Below are 13277 nucleotides of genomic sequence, written 5' to 3'. Positions count from 1 at the left end.
CCAACGTGTTCTCACTTAGTGCATTCTTAGCATGAAGGAACACCAATTTACCTTCTATGCGATCTGTGATTGTTTCCTTTAATTAGCCTGGGGTGTTAAAATGAGCCCTTAATGAACAGAGACCGATTCCTTCCACCCAAAGGCAATTGTAAGCCAGAAGGCAGGGACACAGAAGCAGAACTGCAGAGCCGTGGGGGATGGAAGGGAGCCCTGCAGCTCCAACCTGCAGAGCAGCTTCCCCAGCAGCTGCACAGGGAAGAAAACCAGGGCTCAGAGACACCACGTTGCATACAAGCAAAGGAATAAGCAGCAAAAGGAAGAGGACCCCAAGGAACAGAACTCAGGAACCTTCCCCCGCCCAGGGACTCCTTCTGAAAGCCGTGACCCAATGCCAAGCCCTGCACAGGCCGTGGTGTTTCCTGGCCACAGAGATACTCCCCGCTCATTCTGTGCTCCCTTCCTGATTACGTTCCCATTGTTGGCCTCCACATCACGCAGCACGAATAAATCCACCTGCAGAGTGACAAAGTACTTAGTTTTATTTTAATCTTGCTGCTTGATAATTCCACCGAGTGCCACCTCATCCCTTTGTACAGAGAGATACCTATTGTTCCACATTCACCTTCTCCTTGCCCACACATGACTCTATCAACTCTGTCACATCCTCCCCAGGCTCCTCTTCCAGGGCTGACAGTCCCAGGCTGCACAGCCCCCCCTGACATCAAACTGCTCCGTGCTCTGCCTGCCCCTGTGCTCTCCCCTGGACCTCCAACAGCTCCGATTCAGGTGGTTGAGCTCCAGCTGCAGGTCTCTTCCAATGGAAGCAGCGGGGATTTGGGAGACGTTCTGTTTCCTTCCTATTAACACACTCTGTGTGTCACCGTTTGTGAGCTCAGCTCATCTGGGCTCCCAGACCACTCGGATCCATCACCAGGCAGGTGTGGGCTCCTGAGGCTGCCAGCCCGAGACCACAGGAGCCAAAAGGGCTTTGGATGGGGCAGATGAGCTGCTGTGCTGAACTGCCATCACCTTCCCAGACCACTCGGATCCATCACCAGGCAGGTGTGGGCTCCTGAGGCTGCCAGCCCGAGACCACAGGAGCCAAAAGGGCTTTGGATGGGGCAGATGAGCTGCTGTGCTGAACTGCCATCACCTGCCCACCTGCATTCCCTGCATTGCAGGACCCAAACTGACCACAAAGCACTGCTGACATCACACAATTTCCTAGTCCTTTTTCTTGAAAAAAACAAACAAACAGGTCACAGAGCCTCAAATAAGCCACCAGTTCCATTGCTCTACACTTCCAAACAAGATAAGCAGCTCCGTACAAGGCTGCAGGCTCAGTGACTGACTGCAGAAAAGCACAGAAGCAGATTCACAGAATGGGTTGTGTTGGAAGGGACCTCCAGGGTCACAGAGCTCCAAACCCCACCACAGGCAGGGCCACCAACCTCCACATTGAATACCAGCCCAGGCTGCCCAGGGCCCCATCCAACCTGGCACTGAACACCTGCAGGGATGGACGGGGCATCCACAGCCTCTGTGGGCAGCTGTTCCAGCACCGCACCACTCTCACAGTAAAGAACTTCCCCCTGACATCCAAACTCCATCTGCCCCCTTCAAACCATTTCCCCTCATCCTGCTGTTGTCATCCCTTCCAATGAGCAGACTCCCCTCCTGTCTGTAGGCTCCCTTCAGGTCCTGGCAGGCTGCACTGAGCTCACCCCGCAGCCTTCCCTTCTCCATGCTGAACAAGCCCAGCTCCTCAGCCTGTCTTTGTAGGGAGGGGCTGCAGCCCTCTGAGCATCTTTGTGGCCTCCTCTGGACCCTCTCCAGCAGCTCCCTGTCTTTCTTGGGCTGAGGGCCCCAAACCTGGACACAGCACTGCAGATGGGGCCTCACAAGGGCTGAGTACAGAGGGCACCTGTCCCTGCTGGCCACCCCTCTGCTGATGGAGCCCAGGATGCCATTTGCTTTAAGAGCACACTGCTGCCTCTTGGTCAGTTGTTCACCCACCAGGACCCCCAGGTCCTTCTCTGCAGGGCTGCTCTCAAGAGCTGCTCCTCCCAGTCTGTGTGTGTATCCTGGATTCCTCCAGCCCAAACCTCGCTCTTGGCTGTGCTGAAAAGCAAAGGGGTCGTGGCAGTTCACTTCTTACTATTTTGGGTCCCACAGCTTTTAGTGAGTGATGTAACTGCTTCCAAAGGGCTCTGCTCCCCAGAAGATCTTCCACGACCATCCTGACGGCACGTTAATGTGACAAGTGGAATTATACAGAAGCTTTTCAAGAAGAGATTTAATTTTCTCCCTCTGCACTTTCTGTTGCTATAGAAATGCACGCTGCACCAGCCCGCTGCAAATTACCTCTTTCCAACAAGATTGGCTTTTGCTGCTAGAAAAGCCCATTTCCCGCAGCACAGCAAAGCAGGCGGCCTTCGGCTGCCCATGGGCTCAGGGCTCCTTATAGGTCACAGACCCATAGAATGGCTGGGTTGGAAGGGTCCTTATAGGTCACAGAGCCATAGAATGGCTGGGTTGGAAGGGCCCTTATAGGTCACAGAGCCATAGAATGGTTGGGTTGGAAGGGCCCTTATAGGTCACAGAGCCATAGAATGGTTGGGTTGGAAGGGCTCTTATAGGTCACAGAGCCATAGAATGGTTGGGTTGGAAGGGCCCTTATAGGTCACAGAGCCATAGAATGTCTGGGTTGGAAGGGTCCTTATAGGTCACAGAGCCATAGAATGGTTGGGTTGGAAGAGTCCTTATAGGTCACAGAGCCATAGAATTTCTGGGTTGGAAGGGCCCTTATTGGTCACAGAGCCATAGAATGGCTGGGTTGGAAAGGCCCTTATAGGTCACAGAGCCATAGAATGGTTGGGTTGGAAGGATCCTTTTAGGTCACAGAGCCATAGAATGGCTGGGTTGGAAGAGTCCTTATAGGTCACAGAGCCATAGAATTTCTGGGTTGGAAGGGCCCTTATAGGTCACAGAGCCATAGAATGGCTGGGTTGGAAGGGCCCTTATAGGTCACAGAGCCATAGAATGGCTGGGTTGGAAGGGCTCTTATAGGTCACAGAGCCATAGAACGGTTGGGTTGGAAGGGCCCTTATAGGTCACAGAGCCATAGAATGGCTGGGTTGGAAGGGTCCTTATAGGTCACAGAGCCATAGAATGGTTGGGTTGGAAGGATCCTTTTAGGTCACAGAGCCATAGAATGTCTGGGTTGGAAGGGCCCTTATAGGTCACAGAGCCATAGAATGGCTGGGTTGGAAGGGCCCTTTTAGGTCACAGAGCCATAGAATTGCTGGGTTGGAAGGATCCTTTTAGGTCACAGAGCCATAGAATGGCTGGGTTGGAAGAGTCCTTATAGGTCACAGAGCCATAGAATTTCTGGGTTGGAAGGGCCCTTATAGGTCACAGAGCCATAGAATGGCTGGGTTGGAAGGGCCCTTATAGGTCACAGAGCCATAGAATGGCTGGGTTGGAAGGGCTCTTATAGGTCACAGAGCCATAGAACGGTTGGGTTGGAAGGGTCCTTATAGGTCACAGAGCCATAGAATGGTTGGGTTGGAAGGATCCTTTTAGGTCACAGAGCCATAGAATGTCTGGGTTGGAAGGGCCCTTATAGGTCACAGAGCCATAGAATGGCTGGGTTGGAAGGGCCCTTTTAGGTCACAGAGCCATAGAATTGCTGGGTTGGAAGAGTCCTTATAGGTCACAGAGCCATAGAATGTCTGGGTTGGAAGGGCCCTTATAGGTCACAGAGCCATAGAATGGCTGGTTTGGAAGGGTTCTTATAAGTCACAGAGCCATAGAATGACTGGGTTGGAAGGGCCCTTTTAGGTCACAGAGCCATAGAATAGTTGGGTTGGAAGGATCCTTTTAGGTCACAGAGCCATAGAATGGTTGAGTTGGAAGGGCCCTTATAGGTCACAGAGCCATAGAATGGCTGGTTTGGAAGGGCTCTTATAAGTCACAGAGCCATAGAATGGCTGGGTTGGAAGGGTCCTTTTAGGTCACAGAGCCATAGAATTTCTGCATTGGAAGAGCCCTTATAGGTCACAGAGCCATAGAATGTCTGGGTTGGAAGGGCCCTTATAGGTCACAGAGCCATAGAACGGCTGGGTTGGAAGGGCTCTTATAGGTCACAGAGCCATAGAATGGCTGGGTTGGAAGGGTCCTTATAGGTCACAGAGCCATAGAATGGTTGGGTTGGAAGGGTCCTTAATGATGACAGAACCATAGAACGGATGGGTTGGAAGGGCTCTTAAAGCCTATCCAGATCCAAGCTCCTGACATGGGCAGGGTTTCCAACACTAGGTCAGGCTGCCTGTGACCCCATGGACCTTGGCCTTGAAATAAGAAGAGTGGTATCAGAGTCACGTTTGGCTCAAGAAGCATTCTGCTTGTCCTGCTCTGGGAAGGGACAAAGCTTGTTGCTGGGCCATCGTTGCCCTGCGCTGCCCTGCCCTGCCCTGCCCTGGCTGCAGTAGCATGCACAGCCCAGGGGGTGATTCCAGAATGGGACTCAGAGAAAGGAAAGGAAGCCACTAAATCGAATCTGTATGGAGAAAACACTGCTGCTGTTCTCTTCTGTGCCAGGGGAAGGGAGAAATAGCGGGTCATTGGTGCACACCCAATAATTTCCCAGGAGGCGTTACCAATCCTCTCCATTACTGATTTGCTCACTCAAACCATCAGAACATTGGCAGGCTGCAGCACATGGCTGATGCTGAGGTAGCCACGCTTGCCCAGTTCAGAGGAGAGAACTGAAGGGGACACGGCGCTGCCAGGACCTGGAGGGTCCTTCCTTTCAGGGCACAGAAATCCCTGCTTCTGACTCCCTCCTGTCTTTCCTCTTTCAGGGGAGGCCCGTCCAGATGGCTGCAGAGCACCGACTTGTTGTAATCTCTCTTCCTGGTCAATTAATCCCCACAACTGAACACAAGAAAATAATCCTAAACTGTCTGTTGCTCCCAATTCTTTTGCTTCCCAGCTGTGCCATGCAGAACGGGGGCTCTTAATTTCATAGAGTTAATTTCAAATCGCTTTAATCTCTTCCCTTAACATGGTTCATCAGGGAAGTCAATTCCCCTCGCGACCGCCTTGCTCTGCCAAGAACAAAGCTGGACCAAAGAACAAAGCAGCCTGCCCTGCTCCTGTGGCAGCCTGGATTACACTCGCTGAGCTCCGTGCTGCCTTCCTCATCCTCAGGGCCCCAGGGAAGGCTCTCATTGCCCTCTGGGACCTTGGGGGCAGCCCAGCAGATCCCCGCTCCCATGCAGGCTCTGCTTCCTCCCTCCCACAGCTGCAGTTATGCCTCAGAACAGCACTATGGGAGGTGGGAACGCACCCTGTGTGGACTCCCTGTTCCAAGGCCGACCCCACTCCCATCACCTGCTGCTGGCAATGCGCTCGTTAGGCTCAAAGCTCTGAAATGCTGCTGCTCCGGGGGCTGGTTCCACAATAGGAAAGACTTTTTTTCCCAGTACCCAGCCCACTATCTTCCCGTGTTCTCAATTACATCCCTCCACATCCCCGTAACTTTCTTTTTACCTTATTAAGCAAAAAAAACCACCCCAAAAAGTAAATCCCATCCAGAGCCCACCCGAATCTGCTATTCAGCCACGTGGCACTCCTCCCTGCCCTGCTGCGGGAGACCCATTCAAACCTACGACTGCCTCAAAGACTCCTCCTGAAATGTGAAGTCACTCGCGTGCGATTTCCTCGAGCCCTTTGAAGTTGCTCCTCACACACCGTCATTATGTTTAATCTTCTCCCACGTCTGACACCGCCAGTGAAGTCAGAGATGATGGAAGAAGCGCTCGGCTGCAAACCGTGTGAGCGTTTGCTGCGCCTTCGGTGCTTCTTGATCTCTGCTACAAAAGGACTCCTTGCTTCGAGGGTTTGATTGCAGCGGTTTCACACCGACGGGCAGCGGGCCCAGCACGTCGCTCTCCCAAGGAACAGGGAGGGAGCACGCAATGAAAAGGCTCATGTAAGGGCAGGGAAATCACTCGCCGGGTCCCATCATGGATACCCCTCATACCCCTCCCCTCAGCGTCAGGATCCGTGTAACTGATTGCACAAAGTGGACTCAGAGCAGCGAGAAATGAGAGCAAACTACAAAGTCAGAATCATCCGGGTTGAAAAAGAGCTCCGAGATCCCCAGTGCAGCCCCAGCCCATCCCACCCTGCCCACTGAGCCCAGGTGCTACATCGCTGTGGTCATGGAGCCCCATCCCCTCTTTGCCACCTCCCGTCCCTGAGCGGTGCAGAGGAAAGGAGTTAGCAAAGAACGGGACAGAAATCCATGCACCCCATTCATTAAGGTGATCCTAAAGGCACCGCGTGAACCCTCACACTGCAGACACCACTCTGCTTCCCATCAGACCCACTGCCACCCCAATGTGACACACACCCAGGGCTCCACTCCTCGTGCCCAGGGCTGCTCTGCAGCCCCAGCTGCCAACGGGACTGTGCTCAGCAGGAGCCACGCTGTGAGCCCCAGGATGGAGCACAGGCACAGCCCCAGCGTGGGAGCACGGAGCTCCAGCCTCGGGATGCCTTTTGTTGACACAGCAGCTCAATGGAGCAGCTGCTCCCACAGCACTCACCTCCAGGGCTTCAGATGGGGCCACAGCCATCAGCACCAGCATGGCGTGGATGCAAGGAAGGCAACAGCAGCAGCCTGACCTCGGCTGTCACTGAGTGGCAAAGCTGTGTGTTACTTCTGCCTTCAGTGAATGACGAGCTTGCACGCTCTAACAAACGTCTTCATTTCCCATCAGCACACTGTAGGCACTTTGGGGCAGCGGGAGCAGCAGTTGTGTGTCCCCAGCGCCCAGCACCACCCCTGCCCCACTCCTCCACCACCAACAGTCCCAGCCCTGTCTGCACGGTGGGGGAATGCAAGCACTGAGTTACACACCAGGGGCAAACCAACAGAACAGAGTCAGTGCTGTTAAACACAAAGACGTTGCCTCCGGCTCTGAGCAATGAACCGCTGCAGGCAGGGAGGGGAGCTGGGAGGTGCAGCAATCTGCTTGCTTGGTTCTGCCTCTGCACTACGCGCTGCTGCAGGGCACAGCGCTGCCCCGAGGGATATCAGCACGACCCAGAGCAGCTGCCCTTGTGCTTTGATGCTGCACAACTGTGCTCCACATTACAGGGCTGCAGCTGAACCACCTCAGTCAGACTGAATTACCCCACAAGACCTGCCTAAACCCTGGCTTTGCAAAGTGTCCATTGCCAGGGATGGGACCGCGGCCTGCAAACAGCCATTCCCAGCTGGTCCAGAGGATGCTCTGAGTCCTCCCGATGCGGAGCCCTGGGGAACATTAAGATGAAAAGCTGCATCCTCGTGGCAAACCACGTGGTTACGACACGTCTACACACAACCGCCTGACTTCCCTCCCTCCTCCCCAGCTGATGCTGGAGAAACAGGGCCACGATGGGCAAAACTGCCACCGCCAGAGCAACACTCTGCCCCCATTCTGCCCAAGTCTCAGCCTATTCAGCCTTCATGGAAGACACTTTGCCATCTTGAGCACCTGCTGGTTTTCTCTGCCAGTGTCTGGTGAGTGAATGATCTTTTAAGTCTGAAAGGTGAAAAGTGGGTGCAGGTTCCGACAGGTGCGCAGACTAACAGCAACATTCAACTGTTCGCATCTTCTGTTCTGTTCCCTTCTCCCTTCCCAACAGCTGCACTTTGATGTCACAGTGAAGGCAGGACTTTATTCTTAAGCCATTCCAAAGAGCTGGAAAACCTTTAATGGGCGAGAGCAGCTCAGAGCATTTCTTTGGCTGCTGTCTTCCATGTGGCAAAACAAACTCTCTGTTATCACACAGCTTACTGTTATCACACAGGTTACTGACCCAGCTTGATGCAACCTCATCCGCCCACTCCTGTCTTGCTTAACAACGGTAACTTTGAATCACCTGCAAATTCTGCCCTATTTCCTGCCCTTTTGGAGCTCCCTGGGGTGTTTGGTCACGATGGGGATCGGTGCTTCCCCCCCCCCCCCCACAACCCATTTTGATTCCCTGCTGTTTTCTGAGTCATAGCAGCACTTTCTCCTTTGTCCCATGATCAGCCAAGAATACAAACAGCCCGAGGAAGCGTGTCACGAGATTTCTGTGCATCCCAACAAGGTACGCCCAGAACTCGGGGTAAAAAGTGTTCGGAGCTGTGGAGACAGATTGGGGATAAGCAGCTCAGAGAAACACAGCACAACCACTGCCTTGTCGGCAGGCCTGAAGGCAGGAGGAGAGCTTAGCATAAGGAATTGTCACAACTCGCTCCTTCCACGTCACTCATACTTATTGCACATGCAATAATGCCCGCCCAGTTACTTTAATGAGCAACAGCTTTTAACAGCGCCGAAGCCTGACTGTGAGCACGGTCTGTATTCCACGGAGCAGCCCCACGTCCACCCCTCAGGTGCATCACACAGAAACCTCACATCAGCAGCACAGTCCTGGGCTCAAAGTGCAGCGCTGCTCCTGCACCGGGAGCCCAGGCACTCAGCAGCAGCATCACCCTGCTGCCAGGATGCAGCCCGTGCTCAGTGCTGCACCAGCTCTGACTGCTTCCTGAGTGCCATCATCCACAATGAAGCTGCTTCAATCAGTGCCAAGAACACCACAGATCACAGCCCTGGGTGCACACAACACCCGGATCACAGCCCTGGGTGCACACAACACAACACCCAGATCACAGCCCTGGGTGCACACAACACCCAGATCACAGCCCTGAGTGCACACAACACCCAGATCACAGCCCTGAGTGCACACAACACAACACCCGGATCAGCCCTGGGTGCACACAACACAACACCCAGATCACAGCCCTGGGTGCACACAACACCCAGATCACAGCCCTGAGTGCACACAACACAACACCCGGATCAGCCCTGGGTGCACACAACACAACACCCGGATCACAGCCCTGGGTGCACAGAACACCCAGATCACAGCCCTGGGTGCACACAACACAACACCCGGATCACAGCCCTGGGTGCACACAACACAACACCCAGATCACAGCCCTGGGTGCACACAACACAACACCCGGATCACAGCCCTGGGTGCACACAACACCCAGATCACAGCCCTGGGTGCACACAACACAACACCCATATCACAGCCCTGAGTGCACACAACACCCAGATCACAGCCCTGGGTGCACAGAACAAACACCCAATGACAGCCACCTGACACCATTGCTTCCCTGCAGCGTCCCCCCCCTTCAGCACAAGCTGTCCTCCACCATCCACACCCAGTACATCTCCTCGGTTTCCAGGACATTCACTCCTAAACCAAGATGTGAAGCAGACCGCCCTGCCCTGTGGCCCCGTTTTTGGCCCCGTTTTACCCCCCGGAGCCACACCAAAGGCTGAACGCCGCGGCCATCACTGGATGCATTGGAAGCAGCAAAGTTCCCTCCCCGTTCAGTGCCCGCGGCACACAGTGCTGAGCCAGCAGGACGCTCTGCCCCCAGCAACGAACCTCTTTGTAATCACAAAGCAAAGGCGGCGGCGCTTGCTTACCTGTGAGAGGTGAAATTGTCGTAGGAGCCCACAGTGTAATGTCGGAAGAGACGCTTTGTTCTGTCTTCTCTGGTTTCTACAAGACAAAAAAAGAGACAGAGTGCAGAGCTGAGGGTAACGGAGCAGCGGTCGGGGTCTGCTTCCTCTGTGTGCACACAGCGAGCCCACCCTCACCAAAGCACCAGGAGCAAAATGAGCCACGAGCCACGTGTCAGCATGCGGCCCCACGCGGAGCTGTGCACAGCCCCAGCTGCACCCAGCAGCTCCTGCGAGCAGCAGATCCTGTTATTATCACTCACTCCCAACCCCGCAGATTCCAATGTACCAAAAGCAGCAAATTTCACCGTAACTCCAAAGCGGAGCCGAGGGGAAGAACCAGCCCCAGCAAGGCAAAGGTGTGCTCCGTGTTCTGGGGTGGTGGCCGGACCCTTCCCCACCTCCCCTTTGGCCACTTGGATCCTGCCCGTCTCAGTGAATTTGGATGTAAACCCCACAGAAGAGATGGAAACAGCTCCCACCCTCCTCACCTGCACTCAGTGGGCACAACGGGTGGGCAGAAGCTGTAAGAAAGGGGAGGGAGGGACCCAAAGGCTTCTGCTACCCCCTGTGTGTGAACAGCAGCACCATCCCCAGCAGCCCCGCGGCCCAAAGCTGGGAGGGACCAACCTTCCCAACTGACCCCACGTTGCCAATAGAGGGTTTATGTCCCTCCCAAGTGACCCCACGTTGCCAATAGAGGGTTTATGTCCCTCCCAAGTGACCCCACGTTGCCAATAGAGGGTTTATGTCCCTCCCAAGTGACCCCATGTTGCCAATAAAGAGTTTATGTCCCTCCCAAGTGACCCCATGTTGCCAATGGAGGGTTTATGTCCCTCCCAACTGACCCCACGTTGCCAACAGAGGGTTTATGTCCCTCCCAACTGACCCCACATTGCCAATAGAGGGTTTATGTCCCTCCCAACTGACCCCACGTTGCCAATAGAGGGTTTATGTCCCTCCCAACTGACCCCACGTTGCCAATAGAGGGTTTATGTCCCTCCCAAGTGACCCCACGTTGCCAATAGAGGGTTTATGGGCACGGCCCTGATCTCACATCAAACAACCTGCAGGAAGCACTGGAGGCTGAGTGATGCTGAGCCAACTTGTCCACAGCAGGGTGACGGGACACCAAACCATTCCATGCTGCTGAGCAGGTCGGGAAGGGTGAAGGGAAAAGGGGAGGGTACAAATAGTGGAGCGTGGATGAGGCTCCGTTTCCTCTTTTGGCTGCACCCAAAGCAACACAAACGTTTGCTTTTCCCTGCTTTGGAATCCAAAATGACAACTGCCGCTGAGAAGGGGCCGCAGCAGCGCAGGCAGGAGGCAGAGCTGCTCAAAGGAGCCCCGTGGGGAAGGACCCGAGGCTCCTGGAAGCCAACACTGACCGTCATCCAGCCCAAAGGTGCTCAAAAGGCCAACGGGGCCGCAGGGTGCGCTGCAGGAGCGCGGCCAGCAGGGCAGGGAGGTGCTCGTCCCCTCGGCTCTGCGATGGGGGGCACAGCGGGAGCTCCGGGTCGGTCGGAGGGGCCGGGCTGTGTTTGCTGGCAGGACGAGGGGCGGCGGGCACAGAATGGAGCGAATTGGCTAAAAGCAGCCCCGCCGTTTGGGGGATTTCTCCTTTCCCACGCCCTCCCGCCTGGGTTTTGTCCCCCCCGCACACCGCAGGGCGATCCCGGCCTATTCCCCACGGCGGGATCTCCTCCTGCCGGCGGCTCGTCGTGCCGCTGACAGCCCCGCACACCCCGCACACCCCGCACACCCCATCACGCAGCACCCGCCGTGCCGCAGCGCTGCGGTGGAGCTGCGCGATGCTGCCGCCAGGGGGCGCCCGCGCTCCACTAAGGCGAAGGCAGCGCCGGGCCCGGGGCTGCGGGGCGGGCTGGACCTGCGGGTCCTTTGGGCAGGGGGTCCAGGGAGAAACTGCGTCTAAGAACCGAGGAATTAATCGTACTGAGGAACAGACGTGCTGTGCCAGGAAGTAGAGACCGTAAGGAGCAGCCGGTGCGGTGATAGGAGGCGATGTGCTGCCAGGCAGCTACAGAAGGAGCCGAACCCCTCACCTGGGGCTGAAAACACCCGAGCAGCTCCACCCCCCCCCCCACTCCCAACCTGCTCAGCAGCAGGTTGTTGAGCTGCATGCAAGCTGAGGTGGATGTGCTGGGGGTGGGAAGGGGGTGGGCTCCATGGCAGCACCAGCTGAGCAGACCCTAACAGCCAAGGGGAGCGCATCCACCTCCTGCTTCATGGCATGCAGGGGGGCACAGGTGTTTCCTGCCCCCTTCTAACCCTGCTAGGCAAGAGCGCAGCCCTGTTGCCCCGCAGTGCTACAGATGCATCCCCCCTCACTGCTGTGCACGGGGGCCCTCAGGAAGTCCCGCTCCCCCCTTCCCATACAGCCGTGCTTTAGGTCCTTCTCCTCCCTCCTCCTCTGCCTCGTCATCTCCTGCCTCCCGTCCACGCGTGCACAGACACCGCTACCTCGTCTGCAAACACCTCCATTGATCTCGTTCCAGATAGAAGAGTGGTGACTTTGCAAAGAGAACTCGATTTATGGGCTGCCCGCAGCCCAAAGGCTCGTTCTCTTCCTGACTTCTAAATATAGCTGCTGCGGAGCGTGTGTTTAATGGAGCCGTCAAGGAGGCATCAGGGACCGAGGCTGATGGATGGAGAGGAGCGAATGCTTTGGAGAGGTGTGGAGAGGGAGGCTCTATATTTAGGGACCAGGGAGCAAGCGGGCGCGGAGGTGCCAGCTCCTGGGGCACCCTGTGGGAGGAGCTGCGCCAGCAGGGAAATGGGAACAGGGAGCACAGAGCGCTGGAAAACTACAGGCTGGCACCCAGCAGGAGCGCGGGGATGGATGCAGGCTGTGCCGAAGCTGCTCCGCACACCACCTGCAAGGGGCCTCTGTCAGGTTTCCCAAACAGATTTTGCAAAGCTGCCTCCTGGCGCTAAACACAAACACGGGGATGCGGAACAGCCCACGGCTGGACAAGAGAAGGTGGATGTGCAGGAGAGAAGCTGACGCTGCTGGGCCGGAGCTGACGACCCGGTTGTTCCCAGCCTCAGACAGCAAACAAACACTGCGTTACAGATGGAAGACAAAAAAATGCATCTTTTGGAACGAGAAAAGACGGTGTTTTGTTTCTGTGGAACGTTGGAGCTGCGCTTCTAAGAACTGCACTTCACCTAATTAAATGCAAGCCTTACGCATCTCTGATTATGGGTGGCAATGTCTCTTTCATCATCTCTGATCGGCTCCTCCTGTGTCGCAGCAAGGCGCTGCAGCAGCACAGATTCTCAGAGGTCAACAGGCCAACACAGTGACCAACACAAAGGCCTGCCCTGAAATCCAGGGTGCCCCCAGCAAGCACCTTGCCCGCTGGCTGCATGCTGAGGGCACTTCAGGAAGCACAACACAGCTGGATGCACCGGAGCACCAGGCGAAGCATGACGAGTCAGATGCTGGAAAACGATCCCTTAAATCATGTAATGCAGCAGCAGGAATATTGCTGCTATCAGCCAAGAGCTGCATCGAACCACCGGGAGGTCAAGGTCATGGCAAACCATAAAGCCACCAAGCAGATAAGGAACTCAGGAAGGGAGATACCAGTTGGATTCTGTGCTGGTCAAAAAAGAGGATTTCAAATGGATACGACCTTTTAAATTGACATTTTACACTAGAAGCAC

General features: G+C 55.4%; 1 protein-coding gene across 7 annotated transcripts in view; it reads right to left on the bottom strand.

The window, feature by feature from the left end:
• The window catches only part of SHANK3 (SH3 and multiple ankyrin repeat domains 3), a 275165-nt gene that overhangs the window by 78272 nt on the left and 183616 nt on the right, over nucleotides 1-13277 (bottom strand). For all 7 annotated transcript variants that reach the window (XM_072344180.1, XM_072344169.1, XM_072344200.1 and 4 more), the window contains exon 15: nucleotides 9552-9627. In XM_072344180.1, coding sequence (XP_072200281.1) covers nucleotides 9552-9627 — 76 coding nt within the window. The remainder of the gene's footprint in view (nucleotides 1-9551; nucleotides 9628-13277) is intronic.

This window comes from Excalfactoria chinensis, chromosome 1 (assembly GCF_039878825.1).
Source record: "Excalfactoria chinensis isolate bCotChi1 chromosome 1, bCotChi1.hap2, whole genome shotgun sequence".
NCBI lineage: Eukaryota > Metazoa > Chordata > Aves > Galliformes > Phasianidae > Excalfactoria > Excalfactoria chinensis.
This window is presented reverse-complemented; position numbering and strand designations above follow the sequence as displayed.